The sequence below is a fragment of the Canis lupus genome, chromosome 9, assembly GCF_011100685.1.
Source record: "Canis lupus familiaris isolate Mischka breed German Shepherd chromosome 9, alternate assembly UU_Cfam_GSD_1.0, whole genome shotgun sequence".
In the NCBI taxonomy this organism is placed as follows: Eukaryota; Metazoa; Chordata; class Mammalia; order Carnivora; family Canidae; genus Canis; species Canis lupus.
In genome coordinates, this window is record NC_049230.1 from 499074 (window position 1) to 511592 (window position 12519).

The 12519-nt window shown below is 55.5% G+C and overlaps 2 protein-coding genes across 4 annotated transcripts in view; one reads left to right on the forward strand and one right to left on the reverse strand.

Annotated features, from left to right (window-relative positions):
* TBCD (tubulin folding cofactor D) overlaps positions 1–12519 on the reverse strand; it is a 139895-nt gene that overhangs the window by 83963 nt on the left and 43413 nt on the right. The gene's annotated exons all lie outside the window — the stretch shown is intronic.
* Positions 160–12384, forward strand: ZNF750 (zinc finger protein 750). Of its 3 annotated transcripts, XM_038546183.1 has the most exons (4): positions 2030–2339; positions 3358–3471; positions 9148–10766; positions 10912–12384. In XM_038546183.1, the coding sequence occupies exons 3-4, from the start codon at positions 9328–9330 to the stop codon at positions 11624–11626; spliced, it is 2154 nt and encodes a 717-aa protein (XP_038402111.1). In that variant the 5' UTR covers positions 2030–2339; positions 3358–3471; positions 9148–9327; the 3' UTR covers positions 11627–12384. The 3 variants fall into 3 exon arrangements, with proteins under 3 accessions (XP_038402113.1, XP_038402111.1, XP_038402112.1); XM_038546185.1 differs by lacking the exons at positions 2030–2339; positions 3358–3471 and adding an exon at positions 160–295; XM_038546184.1 differs by lacking the exon at positions 3358–3471.

Consider the following 12519-nt stretch of genomic DNA (forward strand, 5'->3'; position numbering starts at 1 on the left):
CCTCCCAGCAGCCGCAGCCCTGGCACCGCCCTGCCCCCGCTCAGAACCCGGAGGTCCAGGGCCCGCCCGCCACCCCACTGAAGTCCTGGGCCACTGGGTCCCGATCTGACCCCATGCACCTCACGGGGAGGCGCCTCCTCGGCCTGCACAGCCTGGCCCGGCCCGCTCTGTCCTGCTCCGCGCCCTCCAGGCCGGGCCACGTCAGCCACGCGGCTCTTCCTCTCCGCGCCAACCCTGCAAACCGGCCTCATGGCCGCGCGCACGGCTGCCACGGTGATAAACCGCAGACACGCAGGTAGGGGGCCCAGCAGGGGGCCGCACAGGTGGGGGCGGGGCACCTGCCGGGCCAGCTGCTGGGCCCGTGCTCTTTCCCCAAGATTCAACCTTGGTCAGAAACCTAGTCACGGGATTCCTGGGCAGCGGGGAGACCGAACACGCACGATAACGGCCGGGGGAATCCCGCCAGCGACGGCAGAGAGTGCCTTCCCTTATCAGGCGGAAACAACAGGGTCAAGGAGGACGGGGAAGGCCGGGGTGGGGGGGGGGGGGATGAACGGGACACCCAGGAGGCTGGAGGCCCCACCTCAGAACAAGAGAGCCAACCCGGATACCCCCCTCTCCCCCGGCCACACACAGGGTCCCTGCGAGGCTCGTGGTTAACGTCGCGGGGGGGGGGGGGGGGGGGGGACAAGGAGCACGAGGGGGCCGCCGAATAGCAGACCCCTGGAACCCCCCGCCAGCAGGGGCAATAGCTGCGTCCCGGGAGGTGCGAGACATGAAGGAGACGCTGTATGCAGGGGCATAGATGCCCCACCTGCCCCAACCGTTGTTAAAACCCTCAGAGAAACAAGCCACTGCGACGACGTCTAAGAGTAAGACACTCCGGAGGCAGCGCTAGAACACTTAGAAACCGAAAAGTGTGGCAGCAGAGAAGCAGCACCTACAGGACAGTTGGCAGAGAACACTCCGGAAACAGAAAAAGAGGATCAGGAGGAGGGTCGGGAGTCACCGCCTGCATAAAATTCTACAAGAGGACACACTTGGCTCTGAGGGAAGAAACCCCGCCACACCAGCGGTGCTCCGGACACGACAGCGGGCGTGCCACTGACCATCTGCGTATAGTTCTTCTCCGAAAGGGAGGAACTGCACTCGGCAGAGGGGACACGCCAAGATGTGGAGCCCTGGAACCAGCCACCCCGGACCGAGGCCCCCCTGGGAGGCCTCCGTGATGAAGCAGATACAGCAACAATTCATCACAGAATCCACGTGTCAGGTTCGCATCACTCACCTGTGCGTCTGACACCACTCGTGCCAGGGCGCACCGGTGCCTCAGCCAGCTCAACGTCTGACTCTTGGTTCTGGCTCAGGTCACGATGTCAGGGTCGTGGGATCGAGCCCCCCGCTCTCCTGCTCCCTTGCCCCAACACCGCCCGCTCACGTGCACTCTCCCTCTAAAAATCATTCATATCAAAATGTTGGAGGGAAAGAACCAGGACCTCAGAGTGGGGCAGGCACTCGTGAGCCGCAACACGGACAGCTACGCGCGGAGCAAAGCACCTTGAAAACCGAGGGTGAAGGCTCTGACCCAGGATTCTATACCCAGCCAGACACAACAGAGACGCCATCACCCCTTCTACCCCCCGCGTCTCTGCAAATCTGCCTCTCCTGCACGCTTTCCCAGGAGCCGACACACGGGTGTGCTCCGTGTCAACGTAAAGGGTCACTGCAAGAGGGAAGATGAGACCCAGGAAGCAGGCTTTCGATACAGGAGAGAGGAAAGGCGACCCCAGGATGATGGGGAGGCAAGCCCGGGGTCAGAGGACACAGAGGGCACAGGAGAAGTCAGCAGACAGCACCCAAACTGGCCGGGGGAAGTGGGTGGAGGGGACGAGGTAGCAACAGGAATGTTATTTGGAATCAAGGACGTAAACACCAAAATACTCAGCTAAGAACAAGTCCCAGTGCTGCAGAGACGGCGGGGGGGGGGGGGGGGGGGGGGGGGGGGCAGTGGTCCGAGTGTCCCACGGAGACCTGGGGCCTGTGCCATCCCCTCCAGTCTGGGCAGGTCAAGCAGGACACAAGAGGTGCCTCATCAACCGCACTGTGGGGGGTCCGGGATGTGACACCACATGGAGGAGGACTCAGCATCCCCTCCAGGGCACAAGGCGGATGGCACTACGGAGGACGCTCCAGGCCAGCTCCATACCAAAGGGCCCCACCGACGCAGCACATGCCCACGGAGGCGGCCCACACTCCGGACCCACACGGAGTCCCGAGAGGAACTAAAACAGCGGTCCTTTAAGCCACCACAGTCTGGGGTGCTCGTTACCCAGCCACAGGTAAGAGGAACAGCAATGAACTAGAGTGTTTTGTGATGAGACTTAGAGAACTATTTTTTCACCCTTTAAGTTATACAAACACCTAATTTGAACAAAACTGTTTTTTTAAGAATTCAATATAAACATAAAACAAAGTAAAATCTTAAGCCTTGAATTAAAATTAGAAACCCACAGCATCTGGCCTGGCAAGCCTGACCCTGCACCACCGTGCCAGATGTGCCACGCGTGACGGGGCCGCTGAACCCAGCTGCCACCGCCTCTTTTCCCTGTCCCCAAACCCACATCTCATTCCAGCCTCACTAGCAGCCACGGGTTGAACAGCAAGCAGTTTAAGCGCGGAGGGAGATAAACCTGCTCAAAAATTCAGCGTCTTGGTTATTCGTAAGACCAGGGCAGTGAGAGGCACACGGCCACCTCCCAGCAGCAGCACAGCCGCCCTGCGGCGAGCTGGGTGCTCCGTGCCGGCCCCGACGTGCGCCGGCAGGCCCCTGCAGCGGGGTGGCTGAGGTCCCCCCACCCCCCACCCCCACCCCCGCGAGGGGGACGCAGGCAGATTCCCAGGCACAGGGTGACGAGGGAAAGGCAACAAGATAAAAGGCTCGCGCAGACCCTCCGGGGCGAGGCCACCGTGGAGCGTGGCCTCCGAGGAGCCACTCTCGGGTGTGCCTGCCGCCACACACACTGGAGCTTCTAAAGATCTCACGCGCCGTGTGTGTGTGTGACAACAACCAGCACTGTGGCATCCCATCCACGCCTGTCCCTCTCTCCCCTACCCGCAGGACGGCTGGGGCAGCCCCCCCAGTCACTCGCTGACCCGCGCAGGGTGCTTCCCCGTGAGGCACACAAGCGGTGCCTGGGGGCACCTGGCTCACAGCCCGCGGGTGGCTGGCGACACTGCTGCTAAGCAGCTCGGTGGGTGCAAACACATGAATCGTAGCTGCGGGCGGGAGGAATATCAGGTGCATCTCTACGCCCCGAGGGCTCAACTCCTACACTTAAACCCCTCCCACTGGAACAGCCGGCTCCAGTTTCAGCCGGCGAGCGAGCGTGAGAACAGGTCCTGCTCTCGGGCACCGCCAGCCCCGGCTCCCGACCAGCCGCTCCCAGCACTGCCCGGCATTGCCCGTCTCCGGTGAGTACTCCTTCTCGGATTCAAGTTTTCTTTAAAAACTGCTCTCAGATGTATCTCGAATTAACTATGTGGCTCAGGGAACCACCTGCCCGGGATCTGCTCTGCCTTGCTCTGTCCTCTGAAGATTACTCAGGACCCAGCAGGTGCACTGCTGGAAAGGGAAACCATTAGCACAGAACTTGAATAAGGCTGACGCTTTATTCTAAGAGTACGAACAAGTTTATTCGGAAATTAAGTCCTCATTTCTACAGAAAATCTAAACTAAAACTCAAATGTATCTAAGTGCTTCTCTGCTCCTTAAAGCTCTAGAAAATTTCAACATAAAGTCACATATATGTACAGACACATGTTAACACCTATGTAGGTGTGTTTAGACAATCGCTGAATTTACGGTTAAACTTCTTGGAGTTTAAAATAAGTACTGTCTTGACACGTGCTTACCAAAACAAAAAGAACAAAACCAAAGAGGATTCTGAAATATACAAAAAGGGTTTTTTTCTCCCTTACAAAAGTCTTCGTAAATCTGTTGTGACAATTATTGGCCCACCAGCCAAGTCTGACCAAAGTCAGACTTCATTTAAGCAAACTCTGTCTACGTTTATTATCTTTATTTTGCATTAACTGAGTCCTCCCAAAGCCTCGAACTGGTATTATTCGGGATGAAGGAGGCAGGCAGGGCGCCGCTGGGCACTGGCCCTGCTGGGTGACAGGCTGTGTACACTTACTAGGAAGAGCGTGTGTCTGTAACTTAGGATCTCTGGCTGAAACTAGAAAGAGCCCTGGTTTTATTCCCACATCCATTCTTCCAAACTACATTCTAGAAAACTGTCTTTCTCCGGAGGTCATGGTTGTCCTGAAGTTTATCCTTTGCTATGAAGAACCAAGAGTCAGGGAGGGAGTGGCGGTTAATCACTGGAAAAGCTCAATTGGAGTAAAACTCACAAATCTCGTTCTTGCGACACCCCAGTGGGTAGGCGACAATGGCGTGTCCTTGGGTTATGCAATAACGCCACATCACAATATTGTAATTATAGCATGCCCTTCAAAACGCTCTACCTGACGAGGCTCCCTGCCAGACAGCCGGACAGCACCGAAGGGACCATTACGGCATTAGTTCAGCTCTCAGGGCAACACGCATGACAAGCGTACTCAGCCAGCCCGTCACAGCAGTGTCCCATAAACCTAAGTTGTAATTACCTCTATTGTGTCCTATCAAAGTTCAAAAAAAAAAAAATATTTTTCTCTTGGCTGTTTTTTGGATTTCAAACTCCTTAGAAACTTTTTAAACATGCCAGCCACTCGCTTTATCCTAACAACTGGCAAGTCCATTAACTGTCCACACTTAGGAACCTATCGAAAGCGCATTGGCAATTTAGAACTTCAGGGATCCCTGGGTGGCGCAGCGGTTTGGCGCCTGCCTTTGGCCCGGGGCGTGATCCTGGAGACCCGGGATCGAATCCCACGTCGGGCTCCCGGTGCATGGAGCCTGCTTCTCCCTCTGCCTGTGTCTCTGCCTCTCTCTCTCTCTCTCTCTCTCTCTCTCTCTCTGACTATCATAAATAAAAAAAAAAAAAAAAAATTTAGAACTTCAAAAACAAGCAAACAAAACCCTGTGGCCAACCGAAACCACAGGCTGCTCAAAGTGCTGTGTGGGCAGTTATGCCCAGACACCGCGGGCCTATGAGCAGGAGCCCCGCAGCAGAGATGCGGCGGCCGCAGCTGGCTCACGGCGCTTTCCAAGGCAAAAAAGCACATCAGTTCAACCCCAGCAGATGTTTAAAATGCCTGATGTCACAAATGGCCATCTTTGGGTAAAACAGGACAACTTCTGGAAGCTCGCACGGGCCCGTGTGTGTAGCTTTAGGTCACCACCCCCGCGGTCTCTCCCCCTCAGACGGCCACTCAGTCTGACAAGACTCCACGAGGGACGCCACAGGGGCAGGCAGAGCGCAGAGCTGACCCTGCATTTCAGTGACAGCCACCCTGACCCCACCCTGAGGGAGGGAGGGAAGGTGCCTGAAGGGCAGCTCCCAGCACGTCCCGCAGATCAAGAGTAAACACATGGCCCTCCGTTTAGGGCCACACTAACACCTGGACTTTAAGACGTGCTAACCCTGCAGTTCTCTAACAGAATCCAAATTAAAGGGGTCCTGCGTCATGAGCAGCTCTCCAGATGCAGATCAACGAGAAAGACCCGCACCCCAGGAACAGGCCATGTGAACCCCCTCCAGCCACCCTTAGAAAAGCCTCACCTCCCAATGCAAATCCAAACTTACTACCATTAGTTCTCCACTGTGTTGTTTTGGCAACAATACCCTTTTTTCAGAATATTTAACACCGGCAGCTGCCAGCGAGCATCAAGTCCAGCAGATACAAGCTGGCCTGGCAGAGACGGTCGCACACCGCGTCCCTGCAGAGGGCGAGCCTGACGAGGTCCTGGGCAGTCAGGCTGAGTTCCCTCATCCTCGTAAACGTCCCTGGGGCAGGAGAACTCACTGACATCACGCTATGGGCTGTCCCCTTCAAGCGCTTACAATAGCCTCAGTTTTGTCCCACCTATTTCTCTGATATTATTGCATTTTTACGACCAAGTGAATACGCCCGTCTCCATCGGCATCTGAAGCAGCTGTGCTCCCTTGTTTTAATTAGTGAATTGTGCAACCTGAGAGGTCAGTTTACCCAAAGTTACTAACACTACTGCACCTGTGAGTCCATCGCAGGCTTCCCTTCCCACAGGTCAGCGCCCTGGACGCTCTCACCCCCTAGGGCACTGGCATGATCCCCAGAGAAGTGATTTACTGTCCCTGTATGCTAACCAAACAAAGAACAAAAATTCAGACAAGAACTTTACACATGACATCATTTAACTGAAAAAAGTATATATTAACATAAAACCAATTAGTGCCCAAGTTTTTCATCCAGGTAACGCTAAGGTAACTTAAGTACATAAACTACCTCCTAGAGATGTTTGATCAATATAATATAGGTTTTTCTCCATGTTTGCCTAAAAGTATCAGTGGTGCTAAATAATACTGCTCCTGAAACTAACGCATCGTCGTAGAACGCATCTGAATCATTCTCTTAAATCCTGAGGGAACTTTTCATTCATCCACCGCCTGGGGTTTGGGATGCTGGCGGCGCTGCATCTGTGTCCACTCTCAGTGCTATACTCTGGGCTCACACTTGATAAAGTTTTGCAACTGTCATCATTTTGATCATGATGCTTCTAGCTAGTGATGAAATCACTTTTCGGATCTTTGCCATAACATATCCTATACAATCATGGGAACCTGACTTGCAGAGGTTCTCACGCCTTCAGAACCAGGGAGCATGGTGAGACATGCCGGTACACGCCCGCTGACTTATCTAGCTGGCCCAGGTTGGCTGGAATCGCTTCCTGACGGGCGGCAAGGAAATTGTGCTTTTATAGCCCAGAGCATACCTACCCCCCCCCCCCGAGGTATGGGCTGAACTCATAAAGAGTTATTTCACGTTTTTCCCTCTAATAAGAGGGGAAGTTTAGAAAGACGCAGAGCTCTGCTTACCGGTGTAACAAGCTGGGCTCTGACACTGCCTTTGCAGCTCCTGCAGCTGTGTAGCGGGAGGGCAGGAACAGGCAAGGTGAGTCAATGTGCACCCCCCCCCCAGGCTCTGAGGACAACCCCCCCACCCCCTGCCAGTCACAGGGCAGCCAAAAGTCTCGTTTCTCACCCAAAATACATGCCTCACCACTACTGCTCTGCAGAAACTCAACAGAAGGGCCACAGACATGGGCAGAAAGTACTTCCCAGTACTTCTCGATAAGCAGGCATCTCTAGAAGCAAGGGACGATGATGAAGCCGGTTAACAGAGGCAGTCCATCTGGGGGTAGGGGGAGCGCTTCTTTATGTTTTTAAGGAATATGAATAAATGAGTAGAGAAACCAGTTTGCTAAGAATAAAATCAGAAAGCTCTCTCAGAAATCTAAGGCATCCCAGTGAACACCCACACCCCACCTGCTTCCCCTGCCCCCCCCCACACCACCGATGACCTCATCGCAGTGTGTGGGATCGCAAGGAAGGCATTTCAGAGAAACGTTTTATTTTGTAAAAACAAGTCTCTTCAATTTCCCATACGTTTTTCACCATTTTTAAAAGGCTGCTTTCCAGCTGAGAGTTTTAGCACCCCCGATGTCTAGAAGGTGACGCTTTATCCACAAAGGCTCAGGAGACACAGGACTGACCTCATTTGCCTATTCCTTAAAGCAAAACTACAACTGAAAACAGTCTTGTTAAATCATTTCCTCTTAACTTTATTCTTAAGCTGTCTGAAAGTGCTCCCCGTGAAGGCGCGGGCCCGACTCCGCCCGCTGCCCTCCAGCCTCCCCACCCACACGCTTGCTCCTCGACACAGTCACTCCATGGGCTGGTCCGGGGCACCCAGCCACGCCGCCAGGGCCTTGAGAGATCCTCCCAGACCTCACGTCTTTGTTCTCGGTTTCGGGTTATGAGGCAGAGAGTGCCCCAGGGGTGTGTGGAGCAGCCTTGAAGGAAACCAGGCTGAGATCTCCGGTTAAGCCTGGGAGGGGGCAGGTATCCGGGATAGGAGGGCCCTGCGGGAAGGGATCAAAGGCCAGAGACACCTGCAGCCTCTGCGGGGTCCCAGGGCCCTGGGGGAGGTGACGGGCCCCACTGGCCCCCACATCCCTGCCCGCCACTTGGCCAAGGACGACCCGGGGCCCACTTCCTAAGGGGTAAAGGCTGGGATGGTGGCCTAGCACGGTCCAACCATCCGTCCAAAAGGCACCACCACTTGGAGGGAAGGCCAGGAAGGGCAGGCAGGGGCCCTGGGCCGGACTAGCTCTCAGCTGTCCACACCCACCTGTGTGTGCCGGCCAGGCGGGCATGGGCTGAGCGCGAGAACCACGAGGTGGGCGGCAGAAACACGGCCGTGAAGGAGAAGGTTCGGTCGCTCACAGGGCTAAGAAACTCACCTTGATAGCATCTCAAAACCACCTGAGTCAACATAAACACAGCACTTAAACGTTTGTATCTGAGACAGCATAAATGCTACTCACGGATAAAGCTGACTTTTTCTTTTGACTTTGGAAGCGGTAGGGTGGGACTGCGTATTTAAACGTTCTCTTCTAAGCGCCCACGTGTAGAACACAGCATGACTAAATAGGACAGGATGGTCAAGGAGCCCTGGCGACATGTCACACGCAGACCTTCCCGGCTCTAAGGGAGCCATGTGAGCGTCCCACACAGGCCAGGCCCCGGTAGTCACGGTCAGCGCAGTCAGGTCGGAACCACAGACTCCAGGGACACAAGCGGGGGTCGGGGCGTCTCAACAGTCACCTGGCCTCAGGCCACAACCTCCTGGCACCCAAGGCCTCAGGTCACAGGATAAAGGTTCCCCAAACTCAAAGGACTACAGGTGTCCTCAGAGCTGACACTGACACACCACATGCTTCTTGGCCCCAAGGCGAGACTCTTCCAGGTCAGACTTGAGAAAACAGGAACGTTGTGGGGGCTGGCGGCCAGGTTGTAAGTCGGGGGCAGTCGGTGCTCACCACCTCCGGGCACCGACAAGGGCGGTGACCCCTATACTCCAGGTGACCTGTTGTGAAGCCGGGCTAGTTCCTCCTTGACTGTTAAGCTAGTGTCAAGGCTCTAAGGCTCTGCTCCTCTGTTGCAGCACCCAGCCCCAATGAGCAGGACGCCCCCCATCAGACCCATGGCACGTGGAGCTGGCGGCAAATAGAAGCTCTTGGAAGGCAAACAAAGGAGAAGCCACAAAACCGCGAGACCTTCATTCGCCAGAAGCCGGCAGTGCTCGGACCAGGGGGACACCAGCGCCTACAGCACAGGAGAGAACATGAGTCTCCTCAAAGAGCGAAAACCAAAAAAGCCACATTACATCCCAAGGCCTCCAGGAAAGCCCTTCAAGTATAAGTGTTTCCAGTGTCCCTTCACTTGCAATGAAAAGTCACACCTTTTCAACCACATGAAGTATGGTCTCTGCAAAAACTCCATCACCTTAGTGTCAGAGCAGGACCGAGTCCCGAAGTGCCCCAAATCCAACTCTCTGGACCCTAAGCAGACCAATCAGGCAGACTCGACAGCAAAGCCCACCTCCGCCAAACCCGTCGCCAACGGGCTCCCACACTTTGATGCCAAGCTCCAGCAAAGCCTCACCAAGGATGACGTGAAGGAAAACCTAGAACTGCACGCACGTGGGCCCCACAGGGGCCCAGGACAGAAGCCTGCCCTCCACGAGGAAGCTGCACCCCCGAGTCCAGCTCCAGAAGCCCCGCGGGGCACCCAGCCTGTCCTGGAAGGCATTGTGCGGCCCTCAGCATTCGTCCCAGTAGGAGAGCACAGGCTGAAGGGGCCAGAACACGCTGAGGCCCCCGAACTGCTGGCGCTGCCCAACCCCACGGCAAAAGCCACGGCCTTCCACACCAAGTCTGCATTCCACACTCCCAGCTACCCATGGAAGGCTGGCTCGCCTTTCCTCCCGCCCGAGTTCCCACACAAAATCCCTTCTACAAAGGGGTTTAGTGCCATTTCCCCTTACGTGCACCCCGCGATCCCAGAGTACCCGCCGCACTTCTACACTGAGCACGGACTGGCCACCATCTACTCGCCCTACCTACTCGCCGGGAACTCACCCGAGTGCGATGCCCCCCTGCTGCCTGTCTACGGGGCCCAAGACCAGAGGCACCTGCTGCCTCCGCCGGGGCCGGTCCCGAAGCACCTGAACCCCCCCTCGGCCTACGACCATTACAGGTTCTTCCAGCAGTACCATCCCAACCTGCCCATTCCATACGGGTTTTACAGACCAGAGTCTGCGTTCTCCTCCTACGGTCTCAGACTCCCGGCCGTCGCAGGTGTTTCCAGAGATCAAAGCTCACACCTCCTGGAAGAAGCTGCCCTGCTCTACCCGGCCCTGAGTCCGTCCAAGTCAAGTCCTTCCAGCACCCACAAAAAGCACACCGAGTGTGAGAAGGAGAGCCCAACTCCCGAGGCTAAAGATCACTCCAAAGATGAGCAGAGGGACGCAGAGGGGACCAAAATGAGCCCTCGAGCCGGAAGCGCGGCCACGGGCTCCCCGGGAAGGCCGAGTCCCACCAACTTCACGCAGACAAGTCAGCCGTGTGCCGGGCCGTGCGGCCTCTCGGACAAGCCAGCCCCCGGCGTCCCGGGACGGCTCCACCCGCCCGAACACGGCCTCACGGCCTTCAGGCCTGTCAAGAAGAGCACAGAGTGCCCACAATCGCAGGTTCTGGAGAACACAGACGAGTCTCCAAAGAGGTAAGAAAAGTTTCATTTTCAAAATCTCCGGAGCGTGTCCCGGGTCGTGCTCAAGTAGCCAAGCGCGTGCGGGCTCGCGGCGCCTTAGAGCGGTGCTTTCCCGGGCAAGGTTCCCATTAAGCCTCTCTCTGCCTCTCTCCTCCAGCCTGGACGCCACGAGCGGAGACGCTGCGGGTGCAGGTGCGACAGGAAGTGCCTCCCCCGGCCCGGAGGCCACACCGTCCGGCCCGGAGGACAGCTCCCGGACAGCCCCGCTGAACCTCTCCAGGAAACCAGAGGCTCCGCCAGCCACGCACAGCCCCGCGTACAAGGACTTCGCAGAGCTGCAGGACGTGCCTCTGAACCTGTCGGTGAAGGACCCCTGCAACGCCCTGCCCCCGAGACCCCCATTCCACCGCCCGTTGCGAGGCGCAGACCCGGCCGCCGCGGCCGCCCCGAACCCCGATGCGCCCAGAGGCGAAGATGGGCCCGAGCAGGCGCAGACAGACCCCAACAGCCCCGACGCTACCGCGCGGCCCCCAACAACACCCCCCGCAAGGGCCCAGGAGCCCGCAGCAGTGGACAGCAGCGACGAGCAGAAGCAGACGGCGGCCGTGGCCCTCTGCCAGCTGGCAGCCTACAGCCCGGGGACAGTCCGGGTGGGCGACGGGGAGCCCACGGCCCCAGAGTCCACCTGCCAGCAGGATGCACCCACAGTCCGCGCCACGGAGAACCAGGAGGCTCAGTGTGACCCCAGACCCAGAGCGCAAAAGAGGACAAGTCCGAGGGATGCAGGGAAGTCCCAGCAAGGGACCAAGAAGATGAAGCCGAGCGACACAGCCAGAGTGTTCACTCTCCGGAAAAGAACACGGGTGTCCTAGTGCCCGGGCCCCGTGGGATGCAGACACGCCTCCCAAAGCAGGTGGCAACAGCAGCAAATCTCCACTGGCGCCTTCACTGTATCTGGTCAATTTTTTACGATGCAGTTTCTTTTTTCTTCTCAAAAAAACACACACAAAAAAAAAAAACAAAAAAATAAAAAACGAACAAAAGAAAGAAAAAACTGCAACTTCAGTTTCTGTAAATATTAAGCATGAATATTCAAAGGTGCTTCTACTTTCTGGTTGTAAAAATATTTAAATGACTCATACACTTAAGACTGATGAGTTAAACTGCCTTTCATTTTTGTAAAATGTCACATGGAATACACAGACTAAAAGACAGCTTTTAGGTGTACACCATCTTATAGGAAAGCTTTAAAAATACTTTTCTTATAAATACCTTAGTACTAATACAAACTGCTTTAACTGTTCTGCTAACAATTCTGCTGCATGTTTTCAAGTAAGTAACAGTTACTGGGGGGAAAAAATGCCAGGAGAAAACATTCCCAGTCCTGTCATTAAAGTGCCCGAGGTAAAAACTACGTGATTTGTTACGAGGACACACGAACATCAAGAGGCTATTTATACACATAATTTATTTCCACCAGGGAAAAACGTATCGCGGGAGTGGCTATACGTTTCTACTTCTTCATGATGCTACAGTGAATTTCCCAACTCATTCTGCCTCGTTTTCCACTTTCTAAAATGATGTATATATTGCCAATTTTCCAATAAACTCATAGGTGACTTTAAAAGCACATGAACTCTGTGTGATGTTTTAGTCTGGCACAACGAACTCGGTGAGGGAAGGAACAAGCTGAGGCAACAAACTGAGAAAAAGAGCCCCTGCCCCTGCGTGTGTGCGTGTGTGTGCGTGTGGGCACGCGTGCATG

Coding starts and splice junctions, on each gene's coding strand:
- ZNF750 (XM_038546185.1), top strand. CDS start 9,328: ATGAGTCTCCTCAAAGAGCGAAAACCAAAAAAGCCACATTACATCCCA. Junction 10,767..10,911: donor ACAGACGAGTCTCCAAAGAG/GTAAGAAAAGTT, acceptor TCTCTCCTCCAG/CCTGGACGCCACGAGCGGAG.